Source organism: Rhinolophus hipposideros (genome assembly GCF_964194185.1).
Source record: "Rhinolophus hipposideros genome assembly, chromosome: 10".
Classification (NCBI taxonomy): Eukaryota; Metazoa; Chordata; class Mammalia; order Chiroptera; family Rhinolophidae; genus Rhinolophus; species Rhinolophus hipposideros.
The window spans coordinates 63,806,871-63,830,336 of record NC_138056.1 but is presented as its reverse complement, the minus strand read 5'-3'; the positions used below and the strand labels follow the sequence as shown (position 1 = coordinate 63,830,336).

Below are 23,466 nucleotides of genomic sequence, written 5' to 3'. Positions count from 1 at the left end.
GTGCAAATAAGTAGGCACTGTGTGCTGTGCAAAGAAGTGACCACTTCTTGGATGGATGGATGGATGGATGGATGGGTGTGTGGATGGGTGTGTGGATGGGTGTGTGGGTGGATGGTGGATGGTAGATGGATGGATGATGGATGGTGAATGAATGAAGGAAGTTTGGGTGGATAGATAAATGGCTGGATAGATGGATGGATGGTGGATGAGTATCATCACTGTCTGATGGCTCCACCCAGAGCAGCCAGTCTGAGGCTCCCTTGTCCCCCTCTTCTCATTCTTCTCACCCCAACCTATCATTTCACTTTCCTAAAAGCCTTCTTGTTTCCCAGGGGGCCATTAGATGGTCCCTCTTGGTCCTGAAGCAATAGCTAGTGCTTTCCCTCCCTCCTACTATCCAGCCGAATCTTGAATCAATACCAGTAAACTGGGTGTGAACGGAAGGAGACTGCTCCTTGTTTGCCATTATTTACCTCTAAGTGTGTGCCATTGCTTCCCATTCTCTCTCTCTCTCTCTCTCTCTCTCTCTCTCTCTCTCTCTCTCTCTCTCTCTCTCTCCCCCCCCCCCACCCCACACCCCACCCACCCGTTTTCTTTCCAACTACTGGGGAACTGGCTCAACGAGAGTACAACCAGCTCATCTGCATCTGGCCCTAGGGGCCCCGAAGGAGCCAGAGGCAGGTAGGCGGTCAGGAGCAGCGGCCACCGCGCGCAGCCTGGTCCGCGCCGCGCCTCTGGGAAGCCCATGCCCGGCCCGTGTCGCCCCGGGCTTTCTCATGAGGCCTGTGCCGAGCCGCAGGAGGAAACACCGCGGCATCTCCCTGGGACTCCTCGCCCTCTGTGTGGCCGCAGCCGGCTGTTTGCAGAGTAAGCGCTGGGCTGGGCGGGGTGCGGGGAGGACGCGTTGCGGGGCGCGGGAGGGTCCCGGGTGTTGCGGGGCCTGGCTGCCGGCCCTCGCCCACCTCGGCGCGCCCTCCTGGCTCGCAGGGAGCGCGCCGCTTCCCGGGGGCCGGGCGCGGCCAGAGGGACCTCTTGGGCGACTTGGGGTGCGCGCCCCGCCCCGCCCGGCCGGGCGTTATCAGAGCCGGAAGCCGGCCGGGAGATAACCCGCTCCCGGTCCGGTGGCCGCCTTCTCTGCAATAGTTTTCATTTCTTTTTCCTGGAATAGCCAGACTTCAGCTGAGGTGTCCCAGACCTCAAGGGCGCACGGGCCTGGCTCCCTACTGCGCTGACCCCTCAGGCTTCTGGGTCAATAGCACGTTCTGTGGGTCTCCCGGATAACTCAGACGAGCCCACCCACAGCAGACTCTCTCGAGGAAAAGGGGTCCTGGGGTTTGGGGTTCGGTGCTGGAGCCTAAATGCACAAGGGGTCCTCCCCTGTCAGCCCTGAGCGGAAGGCTTGGGTGGGTCGCCACTAGACTCCCCCTGCTCAACGCACAGCCCCAAGGCACAGCACAAAATCCCATTGACACAAACAACCGATGATTATAGCACAGTTTTACTTCCTCCTGTAATCATTGTCATTATTAGCATTCGCGTTTTACAGATTAGTCAGTCAGCTGAGGTTTAGAGAGTGACTAACGCAGGGCCACTGAAGGTGGGAGGACGATAGGAAGAGCCAGCACTTGTTAAGCACACATGCACTCACCCAGCCTCAAACTTTACAAGACTTCTATCATTTAATCATCTGCGCAACCTTAAAACACAAGTGCTACTCTTAGCCCTGTTTCACAAGTGAGGAATCTGCGACACAGAGAGGTTGTTGTTACTTGCACAGAGTAGACATTGGTAGAGCTAGGATTCAAACCTGGGCAATCTAGCACTCTTGACCTTTATGCCTCTCTGGCTAGTGCCCAGCTTTGCAGGCTGCAAACATCAGAAACCTACAATGACTGGCACGGGGTATGTGCCTCTGGCTGTCTGTGGGGCAAGAAGTAGCTGCTGTTAGCCCATCAGGTGGGTAGGTGTGTTTGGCATGGCAGTGACCTTTTCATTGTTTTACACCCCTCCAGCACATGTTTCCAACCCCTATTCTCAGGCAACATCTGCACAGATGTCCCTGATGTTCATGGACTTGCCATTTGCTGCAGTGTATAATTCATTTATTCACTCACTCATTCAGGGCACCCTCCACCTGCAGGAAGCAAGCCACAGTGGGTACTGGGGATACCATGGTTCTCAGTCTTGTTCTCATGCAAGCAAACAAGAGTGCCAGCTTGGGGTGGCGAGCCCTGAGCGGCAGGATGTGCCAACGTTCTGGAAGCCCTAGAGGTTCAAAACCTAGACTGAGGGAACCAGGGAGAGCTCCCAAAGGGAGCTGCACCTCCTCAGACCTGACAGATGGACAGGAGCAACCAGGGGAATAGAACAGAGGGAATACAGGGTGTCCTAGACAAAGTTGAAGCACGTGCAAAACCTGGAGGACAGGTAAAAGTTTTGCAATTCTTGGACTGAATATCTGACTTGCACAGCTGTAAGCTCCAGGAAAGCAGGCAGTCTTTTCCAGCTCTGGGTCCCTAGCCAGGGTTTACTCCTTAAATGACAGTGAATGGCTGTACCCCTGCCTGAATGAGGCCTGTCCTTCAGGGCCAGCCCTGAGGGTGTGGAGTGGGCTCCCTCACACCAGCTCCCTCCATTCTCTGCCTTTTCAGCCTCTGTCAAAAGCTACCACCCAGAAAGTCTGACATTCATCATTTCCACTGAAGTCTATGTTAAAGCCCACCCCACAAACACAAGCACACAAACTCCCTGCATTTGAAGCCTTTTCTCTATCAGTGGGACTATTATGGAAAGCATGTTTGTGTCCTCCTGAAATTAATATGTTGAAGCCCTAACTCTCCTTACGATGGTGGGGCTTGGAAGTGGGGCTTTTTGGAGGCAATTAGGTTTAGATTGAGGTCATGAGGTTGAGACATCTATAATGGGATTAGTGCCTCTATAAGAAGAGGAAAGCACCAGTTGCTCCCTCCACCATGGGAGGATACAGCAAGAAGGTGGCCATCTGCAAGCCAGGAAGAGAGGCCTCACCAAGAACTAAATCTGTTGCACCTCGATCTCAGACTTGCAGCGTCCGGAACTGTGAGCAATAAATGTCTGTTGTTTAAGCCCCCCATTCTATGGTATTTTGTTAGCCCGAGCTGACTAAGACAGGGACTTAAAGGCTTATCCCCACCCCGAAAGCTTGCAGGCTTCCTGTAGCAGGCCAAGGTGGACTGCCTTTCTAGGACCCCTGGTCATTTCCTTTCTCAGTTCTTAACATGGTAAGGTTGCCAACAGGGCTGTGAGTAGCCAGTGTTCCCTCTCATCTGGAAGCAGATGATTCAAGACTAAAGTAGGAAAGTTTAGTTAATGGCCTGGGGCCTAGTCAGCTTGCTTCCTGTGGTTCAACCCCAGCTTCTGAGAAGCAGTCTGCTCCCCCAACACACACACACACACACACACACACACACACACACATACACACACACACATACACGAATGCCCTTGACATCCCTACTTTCCCAAGGTGAGGCCAGGGTAGAGGAGTGGTCCCCACTGAGTCACAGCCCAGTGCCCTAGAGAGCAGAGAAACAGAATGGGGGCTCAGTCTGGGTCTGGGGAGGAAGTCGACAGTCCAGGAGCTGCCACAATCAGAAAGGAATTGTGGGTTCTGGACTTAACTGGGGGTAAGATAGGTAGGAATGGGATGGACAGCCAGTGTAGGAGGAATCCCCTTGAATTCCCTGGGGAGACACCCAGATCCATCGCTCCAGGACAAAGCCCCACTGGTCACCTTGTGCTGCCATCCACGTGGCACATGTTTACTGAGCACCTACTATGTATCAGACTCTGCACTGGCCCTAGATGAAACAGAGAACAATGAGGTGTCGTCTCTCTCTGCATTGAACTTGCAGATTTATAGACAAAGTTTTGCATACGTATACATGTACCTACCAAAAACGTGGTGTTTGGGTGTGCTTTTAAATAATACAATAGTGCTGTACTTGCTATTCAGCCACTTAGTTTTTATATTAATTTTTTAAAGCTCTATCCACGTTGATAAGCGGAGATCTTGCTCATTCCTTTCAACCTCTATGTCATCATGTAAATGTGCTATTTCTTACTTAGCCAGCTTCCTCCTGATGGATATTTAAGCTTTTAGCTTTTAGCCCTCACTTAGGGGAGAGCAGACTCTGAATACAGGGTGACAAGTGCAGTTCTAGTGATATGCCCATCATATGCAGAATGTGGGGGGTCAGGGCCACCTCCAGCCTGACAGGGGCACCCTGCACACACACCTCCTCCCCACAGCGGTAATGGACCAAAAAAAAAAAATGCCTGAGGGATTAAATTAAAGCTATTAAGGGAACGGTGGGATCAACCAGAAAGGGACCCAAATTTCTTCATTCCTGATCTCCAAAGGTGTCCTGAGTATAATTCCTGCTGGTCTAGGAAGGGGCTGTAGTCAGGAGACTCTCCTTTCTCCATTATCCCCAGGACCGGAGGACACCTATACATTTCATCCACTACGAGACTTAACAAAACATATTTGAATCTGTCTCAAGTCAGGATGCATGTTACAAATCAATAGCTTTGCTATAATCTCTGTTGGTCTGGACTGAAGGTGTCCTGAAGACTTCAGGACACCTTTGGAGATCAGGAATGTCTGTTGGCTCTGTCAGTCACCAGGAGTCATCTTACCTGGAGAGTAGGAAAGGCTTCATGGAGAAGGTGAGGCCAAGTCTTGAAAGATGAGTAAGTGTACATAGCAGGGCAGGGTGGAGAAGAGAATTCTAGGCATACAGCAATTGCTCAAAAACTAGGCACACTATTCCCCTTGGGGCGTCGCAGGTCTGGGCATGCTAAGCAAAAGAGGAAGTGGGTGCTGCCTTAGCATGCACACACTGGTATTTCAGCCGGTACTCCACTGACACGACATCTCCGTAAGTTCAGTGCACTCAGGACCGTGATCTGCCTGCATCTGGGTTTTCCCTAGAAAAATGGACTTGGGATAGGAAAGTATTTACTTAAACTGCAGAAATGGGAGTAGGAGAGAGGCACGACTGGCAAGTTCAAAGTTGGAAAAAGATTTGCTCCCATAACAGGTGTGCTGGGCAGTGAAGGCACCAGTCAGACCTGTGGGCAAAGGGGAAATGACACACTGGACCATAAAAAGAGCACAGGACATTCTTTGTCCACATGTGGTCCAGGAAGCACATTGGCCTTTTCCCTGCTGAGGCGCACCCCAGGGGGGCAGTTCAGGCCTGTGCCACATTGACTCCAGAGAAGCCCGCTGCTCTGAGGCTTCCTGGAAACTCTCAGTGGACAGAAGGGGAAGGGCCTGGGAACTGGTCACAGCCCCTGTGCTGGCTCTGACCCCTGTAGGTCAGGTCACCTTCCTTCTCTGAGCACATAGGACAATGTGAGGGTGGGCTGGCTTAGTGCTTCTCAGCCAACACCTCCGCACGTTAGACCCACCTGGTGGCAGCGGGGGGTGGGGCATGCGGGTCTTGCAGGACCTACAGATGCCAACCCCCTACTCCAGACAGTTGATTTGGTATTGCTGAGGGCTGGACCCAGCACCGCTTGTTTCATATTTAAGGTCCTCGGGTAATTCTAATGTGTGGCAGGCAGAGAGCTCCTGGACTAGACCATTTCTGGGTCCCCCCCATTAGTCTCCTTCTATGGAATCAGTTGTCAGGAAAGATGCATATTTCTCCCCCTTTCTGTTCTCAGAATACCCACCATTGTGTGCAGCAGAGTCTTGTTCATATCTTATTTGTGGCTTGATCCTGACAAACCTATAGATACTTTCCCACCATGCTTAAGTCAGGAGACCAGGCTGCTTTGCTTCCAAGTTTGGGTTCAATAAATAATTCATGAGCCACTCCTTTCTTCCTTCATCTTCCTGTTCCACACACATTTGTGCAGAGGTGTCTGAGGAGGACGCCAGCTTCCAGTTCCGCAGGCTGACCACTGGCCCAGGCCTGACCATAATTCCTGCAGCCCAGCTCTACAGAGGGCAAACCCAGCAGTGCCCCACCCCCCCAGTGTTGTTCAGGACCAGGCAGCTGCCTCCACCATACGTGGTTTCCTTGGCATCTGAGTGGAAACAGAACACTGACTTGACCAAAGCCCGGGGCCATTCAGGAAAGAGTTCAGCTTTCTAGCAAGGGTGGCTCTTATTTATGGTAGAAAGATTCCAGAAGGAATTCCTCAGGGAGGAATTTCAGTCTCTTGCCACACTTCCATAAAGGAATCACAGATTTACAAATGCTCATTCCAGTTCTACACCCTACTATATGGTTTGAGCTGGGAGAACCAGCTGCCAGTCTCAGATCTACTATTTCCATCCCTGGTACAGCTCCAGCTTCTGCTTACACACCCCTGAGGATGGGGAGCTCACTAACTCAGTAAGCAGCTCAATGCACCTTCAAAGAATTCTCATTAATAATAGCTAATATTTATTGAGTGATCATTAACTGTTAGAAACTATAATAATCTCCTTACACGCATTGTCTCACTTAAACTTCATTCTGTTGCAGGAAGTGAGCACCACACTACGTAGTATACAGCAGGTCCTTGAATAACATTGTCTCATACATCGTCACTTTGTTCACTGTCATTTCATTATAATATCGATAAGAAAAAAAAAAGAATTCCCAGCTGGGGCCACTGTCTGTATGGAGTTTGCACGTTCTCCCTATGTCTGTGTGGGTTTTCTCCAAGGACTCCGGTTTCCTCCCACATCCCAAAGACGTGCCTGTGAGGTGAACCTGCATGTCTACATTGTCCCAGTGTGACTGAGTGTGGGTGTGAGTGTGAGTGCGTCCTGCAATGGAAGGGCGACCTGTCCAGGGTGGGTTTCTGCCGTGCTCTCTGAGCTGCTGGGATACGGTCTGGCCACCATGCCCCTGAACTGGAAACAACAATCTGGGAAAATCATCCTACTTGTTTTTATCAGTCGTTCTTCAATGTATGCATAGCTCACATTTATTTCAATATTTAACCTTAGAAATGTTTGGGGTCTTTATTTAGCAGTTTGGTGATGTTTTCGTGACCAGAAATATGCCGTAGGAACTTAACTCTTGTTTCGATCAATTAGCCTATGGTGCAATTGGTTTCGTTATGTGTTGTTTCACTTAAAGTCACAGTTTCCAAGAACCTATCATCACCAATGCTAAGTGAGGACTTATCAAACTTATTTCATTGGTAAGGTAACTGAGACTGAAAGAAACTCTTTACTCCAGACCACACAGCTGTGACTGGCGAACCTAAATTCTGAACACAAGAGTCTGTCTGACTCCAGCGTCCATGAATGCATTCGTTGTACACTGTTCTGTTCACCAGAACCTGTCTCCTTTCCGTCTTGACGCACTTGTCCTCATTCTGGCATTGCCTGGGTGTCACAAGTCTTTCTTCTCTAAGAAGAGAAGTTGTGCAGCAGAAGTGGCCGCGGGCCTGGCTGAAACGAAGTTAGCAGTGATGTTGGAGAGGAGTGGAGGGGCCAGCCTTCAGGGATGCTGGAGGCACCCTCAGTGCCCACTTTGCCCTACGCTCTTGCAGAATCGTGACTGCTGAGGTCCTAAAAGTGTGGTCCTGGGACCAGCAGCAGCGTCACCTACTTAGAAAGGCAAACTCCAGGGCCTCACCCCAAGCCTACTGGGTGAGAAACTGAGACAATTGTTTTAACAAGCCCTGCAGGTGTTGTGATGCTGAGTGAGAAACTGAGACAATTGTTTTAACAAGCCCTGCAGGTGTTGTGATGCAGCTACATGTTGAAAAATACTGTGTTATAGCATTGGAGAGGGTGGAGGGGGCAAATGGAATTACTTCGCTCACCCTTTTCTGGGTTCGAAAGGCCCTCTCTGCAGGGGCTCTGAGAAGAAATTGGGCTGAGTGTGTCAGGAGCCAAGTTAACTAACAATGGACTTCCACATAGAGCATGAGACGCTGAGTTGATGCTCTGCAAATGTTAGCTCCCCTCGCTTCTGTTCCCAAATGCTCGTTGAATGGAATGAGACTGGATTCAATTCTCATGGCCTGGACTAAGGGATTCTTCTGGGTAAGAAATCAGGGAAGGGAGTTCCTCTGCCCCCTGGAATTGTTCCTGGCTGTCAAACTCTGTCACCCCCAGGTTTTTTGGGTTGTGTTTTCATTGACTCATTGACGTCCAAGCCATGATGATCTGTAATTACAAATGAGGAAACGGTGGGTCCGAGAGGTAAAGGGATTTGTGCACCCACCCCACTAGGACGTGTGCAGCCAAAACAGAACCCAGGTCTTTGGTTCCAGAGAGTGTCCATGGGGTGGCCCTCCCAGGGCTTTCCGGGCCAGCATCGTGCCCTCCCCTGCCACCTTTTGCTCCCACAAGCAGGTGTGCCTTCTCACCTCTGTGGAGAAGGGTGGAGCTGGCGTCTCACCAAGCCTGCTGAGTTTCCACTCTCCCGTCAGAGAAGGAGCCGGGAAGAACACCAGGTGAGTGTGGTGGCCCAGAAGCCACACGGGTGTTTTAAGCAGGAGAGAGTGGTCAGCAGTGCCCCAGAAGGAGAAGGTCATCTGCTGAGAATGAGCAGGAATTTGGAAGTCCAAAGAGATTGGAGGGACCCTGTCTTAGTCAGGAAAAAGGAAGAGTAAATTTACGTGGAAAACATAGTAAAATTGGCAGTATGGAGAGCCTTCTTGAATTCGGTGACCTTGAATGTACACTGGAAACAGTGGGCTTTGTTGTTTTGGAGAGTGTCTGCTGTGGGAATTCTGCTGCAGTGCTGATGCCCAGGTTTGGGCAGAGAGGAAGCAGAGAGCTGCTGATGGCGGGCTAGGGTTTGCCAGGCAAAAGACAGAGGCCAGTGGAATTTAAAGATTTGGCAGGAGTGCTTAGGACATGATGGGAATGGAACCAAGATAGGGAGGGAAGTAAGGATGATGGATTGGGGAAAGTAAAAAGAGGAAGGACCCAGGAAGCCAATGGTAGAAGCTGAACAGTAAACAGGAAGAAGGTTGTAGGCTGAGCAGGCTGCTTTACTGGAGGCCAAGGTAGAGTAGAAGAAGAATGTTCTTGTAGAGCAAGGATGGAGCATCCATGAGGATGCTGGAACGGGGGGCAGAGCGCTCACATTGTTGAGAAGAGGAGATAGGAACAACCTTAAGGGAACAGGGTGGGTTTTCTTTTTTTGCAAGAGGGTAGAAGAGTGATAGTCTAAACCCGTGCTGTCCAATAGAAATATCATGCAAGTCACACATGTAAGACACATACATAATTTTAAATTTTCTAGTGGCCACATTAATTTCACCTGTTTTCTTTCACTTTTTAGTTTTAATAATAGATTGTGTTTAACCCAATATATCCAAAATATTATGATTTCAACATGTAATCGAGATAAAGATTATTAATGAAATATTTTACGTTCTATTTAACATACTAAGTCTTCCAAATCTGATGTGTGTTTTATATTTAGAGCACATCTCAACTAGGACTAGCCAATTTCAAGTGTTCAATAACTATGAGTGGCTAGCAGCTACCATATTGGAAAGCCCAGGTCTATACTCAGAGTACCTTGTCTTACGGGAGGCAGCTGTGGGGCAAGGAAAAGAGAGTGGAGTTCCAGTCTCAGCTCTGATTTTTCTACTTGGCAAGGACTGGAGCACTTATATTAGGCCTCTGAGCCTCAGTTTCCCCACTTGCCTTATGCATCTCTTCCATTTGGCTGTTCCTGAGTCATATTGTGCCCTTTATTATAAGCTGGTAATAGTTTCCTCAGTGATCAGATAAGCAAGTACCTTAAAACAAAAACCATAATTTCTTAACCCATCTCCTGCCTCACACAAGTTGAGATAATGCTTGTTAAGTACTTTGTCAATTGTGTAAATGTGAATTACTAACATTTTCAAATGTGAAAAATCTGGGGCTCAGATAATGTTTGCACGCATTTCCTTTTGGAATCATGTTTTTATTTTTTAAGTAACTCACAAACTCCCTAAAATGTTCCAACTGTTCAAAAGGGTATAGAGTGAAAGGGTATAGAGTAAGGCTTTCCTCCACCCCAGACACACAATCTCCTCCCCAGAGATAACTACAGCTCCACGTTTGTAGTGTATCCTTCCAGAGGTGCATTTATACAGGTAAGTAGGCGTGTGTGTGTGTGTGTGTGCATTTTACTCAAATGGAAACATTCTGTACACACTATTCTGCCTGTGCTTTTTCATTATTTTTGAGGTCATCAAATACTAATGCACATAGGTTTACCTCATTGTTTAATGTCTCTAGTAGTCCAGGGTATGAATATTGATAATTTAATGTATGAATGTTGATCATTTATTTAACTGGTTGTGACATAATAAGAAATATGTATTTGGTCTCTGATCCTGGTTCTTGACACAGAGCTCCTAAAACCCTAGTGATTTCCTGAGTGACAGGTGCAATAAGAGCATCTTTTGTTATAATATTTGGTCTGTAGTCCCTTGGATTCACCAGAGTGATAAGAGTGTCTTTTTGTTTATTAATGAGGAGACTCTTGGAAGGTGAGGGCTGCCTGGCAGAGGAACAAACCATATGATTAGAGGGTTGGAACTTTCGGCCTCACCACTGACCTCCAGGGAAGGGACAGGAGCTGGGGATTGAGTTAATCACCAATGGCCAAGGATTTCATTCAATCATGCCTATATAATGGACCATTACGCCTCACTAAAAAAATAATAATAATAAAACCAAACTAAAGGAGTTCACAGAGCTTCTGGGTTGGTGAACACATCAAGATGCTGAGAGGGTGATGTAATCAGAGAGGGAGGGCATGGAAGCTCCATGCCCCTCCCCACAGACCTTGCCCTATGTATCTCTTCCATTTGGCTCTTCCTGAGTTGTATCCTTTGTAGTAAACTGGTAATAGTAAAGTGCTTTCCTGAGTTCTTTCAACTGTTCCAGCAACTTATCAAACCTGGGAAGGGGGTGTTGGGAACCCCTGATGTGTAGCCAGTTGGGCAAAAGTATGGGAGGCCAGGACTTGTGATTGGCATCTGTAGTGGGAGGCGGTCTTGTGAGACTGACCCCTTAACCTGTGTGATTTGTGCTGACTCCAGGGAGTTAGTGTCAGAAGGGTTGGAAGTAGAGTAAGAAACAGTTTTTCTTCACTGGTGAACGCATAGGTTGTCTCCAGTATTTACTACTGCAATTGACTGAGTACATACTTTGCTTCAGTGACGATGCTTATACTTGTATCATTGCATCTAGTACACTGAGTGCTAGTACGATAAGTTTCTAAAAGTGGAATTCTAGGTCAAGAGGTATGTGCTATTTAAATAATTCTAGAGGTTTCATTGTATTGCCCTCCACGTAGGTTACGCCCATTTATAATCCCCACAGTAATGTTTGAGTACAACTGCTGCACACTCCTGACAACATAATGTTATCAGACTTCTTCATCTTTATCAGTCGGACAGTAGCCAAGTCATTCAACTTTCCCAGCCTGGGTTTCACTGGTCTGCGATAATTGTGTATGACAGCTGGTACCTAACAGGTGTTCCCAAAGGGAATGGTGGCTATTGCTATTTTGGAGTGATTTTTGTTTGATTGGGATACAAATACAGGAACCTGATGAGGAAAGTGGTCTCCCAGCTTCTATCGAAACCTGCACCTGTCTATGGTGTGTTGGTTTGGCTGACGTCTGGTGACTTCCTAAGGCCATCAAAGAGCAAGATCATGGGGGAGCGCCCTCAGGGACAAGCTGATCTTTGGTCTCTGAGTAATCAGGCACTGAGGGGGTGAATTACTACCTGAGCTAACAGGAGGGACAGGTAACATAACCCTGTAAGTTATGTGCAATTGTCAGTCATCAACACTATTCATGACATCTAAACCCAGAAGCCATTATTTCGGGTTGTGTGTTGGCTTCCTACAAGAAGCTGTGTTTCCAGAATTCCAGGCTTGCTTGTTTCAAGAATGGCAGAATTGAGCCATGGACATGGATAGTTTAGTTGTGCAAAACTGTGCCATTTCTCATCCTAGCTATTTGACTCTCAGCAGACTTAGGATTGGGAAAGGACTCTTGCCAGCACCCCCCTCAGTCAGATCCATTGTCCTCCTCAGCTCAGCATAGACCCTCCCTTCCTGTTCTGTCCAAATGGGCAGCAGTTTGACAGGCAGGGCATACATGTCTTCCTTCCTTCCTTCCTTCCTTCCTTCCTTCCTTCCTTCCTTCCTTCCTTCCTTCCTTCATTCAATGAGCAAACATTTGGTCCTGTCCAAAATGTCCACACTTGGAAAATGTCCCTGGATTCAAAGGGCCCATAATGTTTATTTCTACTTTTGTTTTATAGGATTCATAATAAAAAAAATACTATCAAATTTTATTACTCCAATAATTGTGTTGTGGCTGTATTACCAATAACAACCCTTCTCACCTCAGCAGCCTAGCTGGTCACGGCACATGGGGGGAGGTAGGTGGGTCTGGGTTCAAATCTTGCAGTAGAGCACGCTTTATATGAACTATGCAGACCAAATGTTTCCATGGACGTTCTGGTACAGGATCAAATACCAAGGACGTTTTGGCGTGGACCAAATGTCTCTGTAGACATTTTGGACAGGACCAACTGTGCCACAAGGATTCACACGAGTATACTGTGAACTCCTACAAGCGCCAAGCCCTGTGCTGGACACAGGGGTGGCCGAGGTGAACTGGAAACGCGTTCTCACAGTCTGCCATGCACGTGTGCACTTCCTGCTGTCCCCTATCTTCTCCCCGGTGCAGGCCCAGATAGGGCCACACCCAGCTGTTCCCAACTGTTTGGGCTCCAGCCAGCGGTCCTCCTGAAGGTACATAGATAGGACAAGCACATGTGGTGGGCCCAGAGCAGTGCGGGTAATGTGTGTAAATGATAACAATTCTGCTGCCAGACTGCCTTTCCAGGAGCCCAGTTCAGATCCTGCCATGCCTCTGTTTGAAAAACACCCTGGGTCCTCCCTGCCTGAGGAATAACTCCTTCGGGTTACCCCCAGCCTGTCACAGATTCCTCATGCTACAGCCAACCTGCACTTCTTGCTCACTGGGTCCCCAACCTGAGAATCCGCTGTGCCCCCTAGGTGGCTTCACTCTGCCCTCAGCCGGGATTGTGCGTCCTCGTTCTCCCATGCTTTTAAAGTCTTATCCTTCCAGCCTCAGCTTACATGAGTGTCTCTCCCCTTCCCCAGCTCCTGCAAACCTGAATTCGGTTCTCAATAAAATGGGGGTAATAATATTCACCAGGCCAGCACCCGTGAGCCAGTGGCCTGCTATGGAGGAAACGTGGCACGTGTAGACTGGGTTCAATGACTGGTGGGAAGCATCCACTCAAGTGGGGGCGCAGTGGGAGTGCTGACCCTTGGGGATGTGTTTAGGAGCCAGGGAGTTAAGGGAAGAATGGTATTTGTCTTCTCTCAACTTACCCGGAGCTGGAGCTGGCTGCCCCGCACCACTCCTGCTGAGCCCCGTGGATGCCTTGGAAATCAGCCATTGTATACCTGGGAATTTACTCTTTGCTCTTCAACATTCCTTTAAGCCTCAGATAGGGTGACCAGCTGTCTTGGTTTGCCCATGACTTCCTGATTTTAGCACTGAAACTCCCAAATCCTGGGAAAATTCAGTCCCGGGCAAACTGGGAGGCTTTGCTCACCCTGAGGCTTGTGACACACTGACAGGGCTGAGCGGTGGGGCCGTGGGAAGTGCTGTGCCCTGGTGGGCCTGACACTGTGCTTCCGGCCTCATCTTCACAGCCTCCTCCCGGAGGTTTTCCCTTGTCTGCTGAAATTGTGTTCTGAATACTGTTGCCCTCTGCTGTGATTTCAGGACATGCATCCTTCTTAAATGATCAGTTTTTAAAAAGCACCAAAACACTACCGCTGTAATTTATTTATAAGAAAAGGAAAAAGTAACCATTCTGAGTACAGTTACGTCTTCACTTAATGTCATCTATGGGTACTTGGAAAAACGAAACAACATATATAAGAAACCCAATTATACCCTAGGCTAATTGATATAAACAAGAGTTAAGTTCCTATGGTATATTTCTGATTACAAAAACATCACCAAACTTCTAAATGAAGACCCAAAATGCTTTTGATATTAAATATTGAAATAAATGTGAGCTAGACATATATGAGGTATGACAATTAAGTTCATGAACTTGTTGCAACGATGTTGCTAACATTGTTTGATATCACAGGGATTATTCATTATGAATTTGTACCAATTAGGCAAACAGTTAACCAAGTTTACTATTTGGAAGTGCTGAAAAGGCTGCGTGAAAAAGTTAGACGACCTGAACTTTTCGCCAACAACTCATGGCTCTTGCATCACGACAATGCACCAGCTCACATGACACTGTCTGTGAGGGCGTTTTTAGCCAGTAAACAAATAACTGTATTGGAACACCCTCCCTACTTACTTGATCTGGCCCCCAGTGACTTTCTTTACTCGAAGATAAAGGAAATATTGAAAGGAAGACATTTTGATGACATTCAGGACATCAAGGGTAACACGACAACAGCTCTGATGGCCATTCCAGAAAAAGAGTTCCAAAATTGCTTTGAAGGGTGGACTAGACGCTGAATTCAGTGCATAGCTTCCCCAGGGGAGTACTTTGAAGGTGACCGTGATGATATTCAGCAATGAGTTCACGAACTTAATTGTCTGACCTCGTGTTTAAGACAAATTGGTAAAAACAAGTTAGAATTCTTTTCCAACCTGCTATTCCAGTTCAGGGACATGGTGGTTGCAGCCTATCCCAGCAGCTCAGGGTGCAAAGTGGGACCCACCCTGGACAGAATGCCCTTCCATCACACTCACACTCACTCACACTGGGACAATGTAGACAAGCCAGTTCACCTCAGGGGCACATATTTGTGATGTGGGAGGAAACCAGAGTCCCCAGAGAAAATCCATGCAGACATGGGGAGAATGTGAAAACTCCACACAGACGGTGGCCCGAGCCAAGAATCGATTTTTTTTTTTCTCATCAACATTATAATTAGATGACTTGGAATGAAATTCCATTAACTGAAGCCCTGCTATATTATATTCCAGCCCATTGCTGGGAAGCTGGTTTCACCTGCCTGGTCCTTTCTCTCTAAATAGTTCCCAGAGGTTCTCACCAGCTCCAGGAAAACAGGCTTTCAGGAAGCTTCTTAGTTCAGGTTCCAGTGACTTCTACCTTGCTAAAATCAGTTCTGTGAATCAGCCCGGCACAGTTCAGTTCTGTGACTTCTTCCTTAAAGGAGACATTCGCATCTATCTGGGAAATGGGTAGAATTTAGGTCTCTGCTTTTCACATAGAATTCAAGTGGAGATGAAAAGTAAGGTAAACTTTTAAACTTTTCTTTGAACTTTGCCCACAACATTGCTTCAACTAATCAGGGGAACTTAAAAAGATTTATTAAAAAAATAATTTTTTTATAATTATTAATTCAACAAATAACTGAAAATTTCAAAATTATATAAATGTGTAATTTAGAAAATAAAATTGCTGCTATCCAATCTCTAGTTAACAGTTTAACATATGTTACTCCAACATTTTTCTATACATAGTATGTACATATTAACATATATTTACATGAATATAAATAATATGCTGTTTTATAAATTTATTTTTAACTTAATAACATATCATGGACATCTTTCCTTGTTCTCACAAAGCTAATTCTTGTTAATGGCTGCCTGACAGCCATTTTCAAAGTAAAATCTGATTTATTAACCAACCTTCTTGTGTAGAACATTTAAGCTAGGTCTGATATCAGTCTAGACACTAAGTTTCTCCAGACTTGTTCTGGAATGATTTTAACATGAGGTGCAGAGGTAGTTATTCATTAATTCAACTTTTTAAACAGTTGACAAGCAGTTTGCGTTTAAACTCTTGGAACTGTTAATTTTCCATCTTTGCTATGGACCATTTATTTCTAATTATATGTGGTAGATTGACAGGAAGAAGAACTCTTTGCTCTTACAACCTAGCTAAGTGCCTGGTTAGTTTGCCTGATTAGGAGATTTTTCTGGTCAAGAGAAAATACAGAAACCAGTACAAACTAGTTGGTCAGTTTCTAGCCGTATCAGTGTTAGCCTAAAAATAGCAGGCCAAAGTGAGAGGCAACAAGCATTAATTTGAGATTTAAAAAATATATGTAGCTATTCAGGAAGCACTGATTCAGGCAGAGGCCCAAATTTTGTTTCAGTTAGAAGACCCAGGCAAAGGATGTTTATGAGAAAGGGAAGGGGAACAGTTACATCAATAGAAGGAAGGCATTTCTATAGGTGCAGATAAGCTAACATAATGATATTAATTCTAAAGAATGTTTTTAATTTTCAGTCAGGTAATCATCAGTCCAGTAGTCATAATATCTGCTTTTTGCAAACAGTTCTTTGGAGCACAACGTTGCTTTAGGTCCAGTCCAAAGATTATTTGGCCCTGTTTTAATATTGCAAAGGTTTGAGGCATAAGATCTTTCAAAGCAGTTCCTCTGGCATGGAAGTTCGAGTTCCATTTTAAACTGGCTCCATTTATATTATTTTTTTACAACAGCATCTCAGAAACTTGGACTTGTTATTTTTGTTTTTCAGTTTTGCTGTTTCTTGGGGCAAAGTAATTGAAAGGCTCAAATGAAGGTCCCTAAGGCTATTAAAAGAGCTGGCAGTCTCCCTTGATCAACATGGTTAACATAGGATATATATGAAACATACATAAGTGATGACACAGATTTATTACTAGCTCTAAATATGGTTCTCCAGATCTTACAGTAATTGCTATTCCAACTGCTTGGATTTGAGGTCAGAGAAATCAGAAAACATAGATTGATAAATGATAGTCCTTCTACATGGTAGTAGAATGAGAAAAACACGGATTTTACATCCGATAGAACTGCATTCAAATTCCAACTTTGCATTGTGTATGGAAGACTATTCTGCCATAAGAAAAGATAAAATAGTACCCTTTGCGACAACATGGATAGATCTTGAGATTTTTATGCTAAGTGAAATAAGTCAGACAGAAAAAGTCGAGAACCATATGGTTTCACTGATATGAGGGATATAAAACTGAAAACAACAAAGGAACAAGACAAACAAATAAAGAAACAAAAACGCATAGACATAGACAATAGTTTAGTGATTACCAGAGGGTCGGGGGAGGGGAGTGATAGATGAGGGTAAAGGGGATCAAATATATGGTGATGGAAGGAGTACTGACTCTGGGAAGTGAATACACAATGTGATACATAGATGATGTATTATAGAATTGTACACCTGAAACCTATGTAACTTTACTAACAATTGTCACCCCAATAAACTTTAATTAAAGAAAAACAAAAAACAAAGCCCACTTTTGCCATTCCCTAGCTATGTAGGAGTGTTGCTGACTCTTATGTAAAAAACAAAAGAGATAAAGATTGTAAAGTACATAATGTCTATATAACTATTACAGAAAGCCTTGACCGAGTTATAGTTATTTCCTATCTATTTGTTAGTTTTTAGAGTTGCCTAATTTTTCAAACCACCAAGCAGGAACAGTTCTATCAGGAATGGCTCATCCTTTGTGCTTTTATAAATATTTGGCATTTATTTATTCATTCACTCAACAGACATGTATTGACCAATCATTATGTCAGGCATTAGGTACAAGGGACAAAGAGATGAAGAAAACACATAATTCCTACCCTCCACAGGCTGACCTGCAATTTTACCTCTGTTTTCTTCCTGAGAAAAAGAGAGGAGAAAGCAAATGTGGCAAAGTTAATAATTGTGGTGAATCTAGAAGTTATATAGATATTAATGGTACTTTCAACTTTTCTGGGAGTTTAACATTTTTTAAAATACAGAGTTGGGGAGAAAATACATTTCTGTTACTTGCCAACTATAATTCTTGAAAGCCATTAATCCTAATTTTTCAGCACGGAATTTATCGGATTTTTTATCTCCAGTTACCTAGCCAGATCTTAGGAGAGCAGCACAAATGGGTGGGATATGCTGGCAATGAGAGAGGACGATGAGAAAGGTCTGGAAAGGTAACAGGCATGGTTACCTGCCGCCACAGAGCAGGGGCCCCCGGGCAACTGGACACCCAAAGAGTGAGAGGGCTAAACAGGAGGGGGAAGTGGAAACCAAGGGATGGACTCCAAGCTTGAGTCTTGCCCAATTCACTCTCTGGGCTCCAGCCAGCCCTTTCCACTCTTCTCAGTGTGGGGGCATTTGTCACATTCTGTGCGGTCAACTGCCAATCACTGACCATTGATTCGAGCATACAGGTTTAATATATAAACTTTGGAGTCCGCAGCCCTTGTGTGTCCCAGCTTTGTGGAGTGAATTGGACGAGCTAGTTAATCCTGGGGAGCCTGTTATATGTAAATTCTCAATAGAATCACAATAGGCTGCGTGAGGCGAAGAGGTGATGTATGTAAAGCAGTTAGCACAGGGCCTGTGCCTGCTACCTACTGAATACATGTGTAACAACATACATTTCACCTTAGCCAATGGCACTATTCATCTACCCATGTCACTCAGAAATCTCAGCTTGATGCCTCTTTGCCTCACCCACTCCTACGTCTACTTCGTCAGCATGTTCTGTCCTCCCTACTTCCAAATACATTTCCTAAATCAGACCGCTTGTCACCCTCCAAGGTGATATCTCAATCTCTTATCCAGAGTCCCCTTTGGCAGCCATCCGAGTCCTCTTCCTGCTTCCACTCTGCTCCCCTCAGCCCTGGAACGTTCTCCACAGCAGACATTCTCAAACTTAATGGAGAATGTCACCCTCTTACTTCATTTTCCTATGGATTCCCACCCCTGACCCTCAGGTCGCAACCTGGGTCCTGCCCAACTCTCCAACCTTGTCTCCTAAACTCTGCCCGTGACTCACTGAATTCTCCCATGCTGGCCTTATTTCTGTTCCTCAAACAAACCAGCACTCACTCTCACTCCGCGGTCTCCATAGTTGTTCCCGCTGCCTGAAATGCGCCTCCCAAATGTCTCCACCTGGCTGCCTCTTCTTCCTCCCTGTACTTTAGGTCTCAGTTCAGACGTCATTTCCTCAGTGAGGTCCTCCCTGCCTGTGCTCTCTAATGGTGTGTACCACCTCCACCCCTACTGGCCGAAAGGGCGCTGTTTTCTTATCCTTAAAGCTCACTATTATCTAAGATGATCGGTTGGCTCATTCAGCCCTTGTTTGGCTCACTTATAGAATGGAAGCTCCAGGGAACAGTAAACAGTAACCTTTTGTTTGTTCACTGTGTTAGTCAGCTCGGGCTGCCATAACAAAACAGAGACCGGGGGGCTTAAGCAACAGAAATGTATTTTGTCACAGTTCTGGAGGCTGGAAAGTCCAAAATCAAGCTGCTGGCAGAGCTGGGTTTCTGGTGAGAGCTCTCTTCCTGGCTGCCAGGCAGCCGCTTTCTTGCTGCATTTTCTCATGGCCTTTCGTCCATGTGTGCCCATGGAGAGAGAGCACAGACTCTCTGGTGTCTCCTCTTACAAAGACCTGAAGGCTATTGGATCAGGGCCAACCCTTATGACCTCTTTTAACCCAACTTCCTTCGATGCCCCAACTCCAAATACAACCACACTGAGGGTTAGTGTCTCAACATAGGAATTTGGGGGGATCTCAACATTTAGTCCATAACATTCACCACTGTAGCATCAGCACTAGAACCGAGAAGGGAACCTGGCATGTCATGGGCACTCCATCAGAGAATTATAGAAGTTCACGTCACTCTGAGTCCATGTAAGTGGCCCCACATCTAGCACTCCATCCTGCAGGTCGGGGCGTGTCACTGTACATTCCCCAGGCTGCCATCAATGCCACGGTGGAAGAAGACATCCTTCTGTCAGTGGAATACTCCTGCCATGGCATCCCCACCATCGAATGGAAATACACATCCCACTGGGGAGTGCAGAAGATCGTAGAGTGGAAACCAGGGACTCAGGCCAACGTCTCCCAAAGCCACAAGGACAGAGTCTGCACCTTTGACAACGGCTCCATCCAGCTCTTCAGTGTGGGCGTGAGGGATTCCGGCTACTATGTCATCACGGTGACAGAGCAACTGGGGAGCAGCCAGTTTGGCACCATCATGCTGCATGTGTCAGGTAAGAGCCCCAGGGGCCCGGCGCCCCTGTGACTGCAAGTGTGTCTGTGTGTGGGGGGGTCAACTTCATGATATTAAGAGATTTATCTTCCCCTTGCCCTCCCCCCCACCATAGAGATCCTCTACGAAGACCTCCACTTCGTTGCTGTCTTCCTTGCTTTTCTTGCTGCTGTGGCCGCAGTGTTAATCAGCCTCATGTGGGTTTGTAATAAGTGTGCATATAAATTCCAGAGGAAGAGAAGGCACAAGCTCAAAGGTAATTTTCGGGGGCTTGTGATAATCAGTGTCTGCTTTTACGGCAAGTGGTCGTACATGTTAAGCTTGTTCTCACCAAATAACCACCTTGTGACTCATTTGCAACTCACTGACTTGTCTTTTGCTTTTCAGAGAGCACAACCGAGGAGATTGAGCTGCAAGACATTGAGTGTTAGCCAAGGCTGAGCCCCATTACATTCCTACCTCAAGAGGAAAATATTATTTTCCAGTGAAAGGAGTAAACACATCAATCTACTCTAAGAGCCTCCTATTGTCCTGCCACAGCCACCCATTCCCGGTGGGACCGCCTGGTGTTCACCAAGGTGACTGCATGCAGTTAAAGCTGTGGATTGGACAAAGTCAGTTCTTGTACTTGCATGAAGTTTAAGGAGAAGAGTGTTTGAGGCTTTGAGCCAGAGATTTGCTTGGCTGCATGTCAGAGCCATGCTAACCCATAACCAGTGGCATAGGGTTTGGGCCCGGAGGCATGGCCATTGGGGGAGTCCCATATCAGAGGGCAGCGTATCTCCAGATCAAGTGTGCAGCGCTCTGTCCATCTGTCTGCACTGCCGGGGCCCTCCAACCACCTGCTGTGAGAAACCATGAGGCTGTTAGACAGCCTGCCTAAGAGACAGAGGTAGGAAGGGACAGAGTGAGGTTTGCTGTGCTATAGCGAATTGCTCGGAGCAGGGCCAGGGCCCCTCATGGCCTGGAACTTTAGGGAGAAGAGCTTCATTTGTTGAGGGACCAGCACTGGGAACAAGGAATAAGGAGAAAATTACCTTTCTCTTCCTCTCTTAAGTCCAGCATGAATTGGATTTTCCCTCCTGTGGCCCTAGTGTGAGGAAAACCACAGTTCTCTGTGGGCAGCATCTGGCCTTCAGATGGCCTCCTGACCAGCTGTGCAAAAGTGGGGCCTGCATGATGGGTGGTACACCTGGAAAGTCGGGCAGCGCAGGCTTCAAAATCTAGCCTCCTCAGTCACTAGCACTTCATGTCTCAAGTCAGGCCCTCTCCCTCTCCCAAGTGGGCAAAGGAACACTTGGCACTCACCTACCTCACAGTCAGGATATCAAGTGAAGCCCGCAGAAGACATAGAGCTTCCCAAGCAATTTAGGACAAGCATGACGATTCTTCAAGGATCTGAAAAGCAATCAGTGCAATACTGAGTACTGGAAATTGATCGCATGCCCTGGGGTATTGGGTGCCAAGTGAAATTAGGGACTGAATCACAGCTGGCCTTGTCCCTTCCTCTCTAATATTGGTTACTAGGTTTATCTGCGAGTTTCTCCATCCCAACTTCCATTTGGCAATCTCTAAAGCAGGCCTAAATTTATTTTCCCTTTATCTTTTCTCTCACTAGTATTCTTAGCTGCAGACCGAAGGTACCACCCCAATGATTGCAGTTTTTAGGAGGCTGCAGTTTTTAGTTATGTCCCCAGCCCTCAGCTGCAAATTCACTGATGCAAAGGAGAAGGAGAGCTAGAACATTCCCTTCTCTCGGCCCTCCCTTCAAGTCCGCAATGCCCACATCTTTTCTTCTTCCCATGTGGCAGATAAAGAGTTGCCTGGCAAAGTTAGTAGGAGGCCTTTCCCCGAGTAATGAACCCAGGGTTGCAGGAAGAGACCTCTTGGAGTATTCAGACAGGAGCTATCGGTGATGGAGAGACGGGCTCTGAACGCACCACCTGACTCAAAAGACAAGAGGGCAGACAGTCTACACATCTGACTCGTAGCTCTAGCAGCTGACACGTTCTCACTTCAAGTCACCTCCTGTCCACACACATGTAAACACGCACACCTGTGCCCGTTCCCCAGTCAGAGGAACCAAGCCTGTGCCAGGACGGGTTCTTTCCACAGGTCTCTGGTGCCCTGAAGAAGCAGGGTGAGGGGAACTGGAGAGAAAAGGGCAGTCAAGGATAATCTGCTTCTTTCTTTCTCTTTCACACACAAAGCCCATCAGCAGGAAACCAATTTGGATTTGGTAACTGCTGGAATCTGTGTCCTATTTTATTCTACCTGCTTTTCAGAACTCTACATCTCAGTTTGTCAGAAATCAGGGGTGAAAATTCTCACAATAAAAGGAGAAATGGAAACAAATACCCAGTGAGTGGCCTCCACGGGCAAAACCCAGGTGTAAATTGGCCCCCCCACCCCTCAAAATTTCATTGAAAGTTATACCCTCAGCTTTACATTTCTTCATTTTGCACTTTTAAAGCTCTCTCCATCCTGAACATTCCTGTGGAAAGCTTTTGATCCCAGAAGCCTGAGGTTTTGGTCTGTTTTTCACAGAAGAAAATATGAAGTCATAAAGGTTAGCCACCCTAAATGTTAAGCTGTAAGTTATTATGCTTCAAACTGTGAAAAAAAAAACATGTTTTAAAGAATGAAATAAAACCTAAAACGAAAGCCCGGGTCCTTTGTGTGTGAGCCCACTGCTGCTGAGAAGTCCATGGCCGTGGGGAAGCTTCCATCAGCTGTGGGCATAAACAAAACCTTCTGCCACAGTCCTGAGTCTGGCATATGTTTGTAAATGACAATAGAACGAATCATGTTTGCTCTGTTATCCGGTGGTGATAATATTCCTCTGCTCTTTGTCTTCTTGAAGGAATGAATTCAGTTGAGAGACAGCGTTTTGTGCAGGTAAAAGATAATAATTTTATTAGTAAAGGCAGATACATTCCAAGATGTGGAGCAGACCAGTCCCAAGGGGGGAAGGCCTCTCCTTAGATTGCAGGAAGGCTTTCATTTCTATGGGTAGAATTGCCTCCCCCTCTCCCTTCTCTTTATCTCTTTCCTGCTGAGGTGCCCAGTTCTCCCTTTTGGTTCTCAAGGCCGTTTCTGTCAGTTTTCTTTTTATGATTTGTTTGAGCAGCTTACTAAAATGGTCCTCATAAACAGGCTGTATACTCTGATACGCGGAATGTCTTCCTCCTTTCTTTGACTTTTAACAACACGTCTCTTTGATTTAGGCGCATGTGTAAGCCTGGAATCCTGCCGGGCTTGTAAGGCATTGGTGTCCTAAGTGAGGGCAGCTACAAGGGGTCTTGACCCAAGTCGGAACTGCAGCAAGGAGCTTTCTAACGGGGGATAGGTCTCTCCTGCTCATTTCTATCTGCTATACACCTACCCTATCATTC

General features: G+C 46.6%; 1 protein-coding gene across 1 annotated transcript; it reads left to right on the top strand.

The window, feature by feature from the left end:
* The first annotated feature begins 647 nt into the window (after positions 1 to 647).
* Positions 648 to 23,136, top strand: VSTM5 (V-set and transmembrane domain containing 5). Its single transcript, XM_081063363.1, has 4 exons — positions 648 to 867; positions 19,746 to 20,072; positions 20,187 to 20,327; positions 20,459 to 23,136. The coding sequence occupies exons 1-4, from the start codon at positions 777 to 779 to the stop codon at positions 20,500 to 20,502; spliced, it is 603 nt and encodes a 200-aa protein (XP_080919489.1). The 5' UTR covers positions 648 to 776; the 3' UTR covers positions 20,503 to 23,136.
* The last annotated feature ends 330 nt before the right edge of the window (positions 23,137 to 23,466 follow it).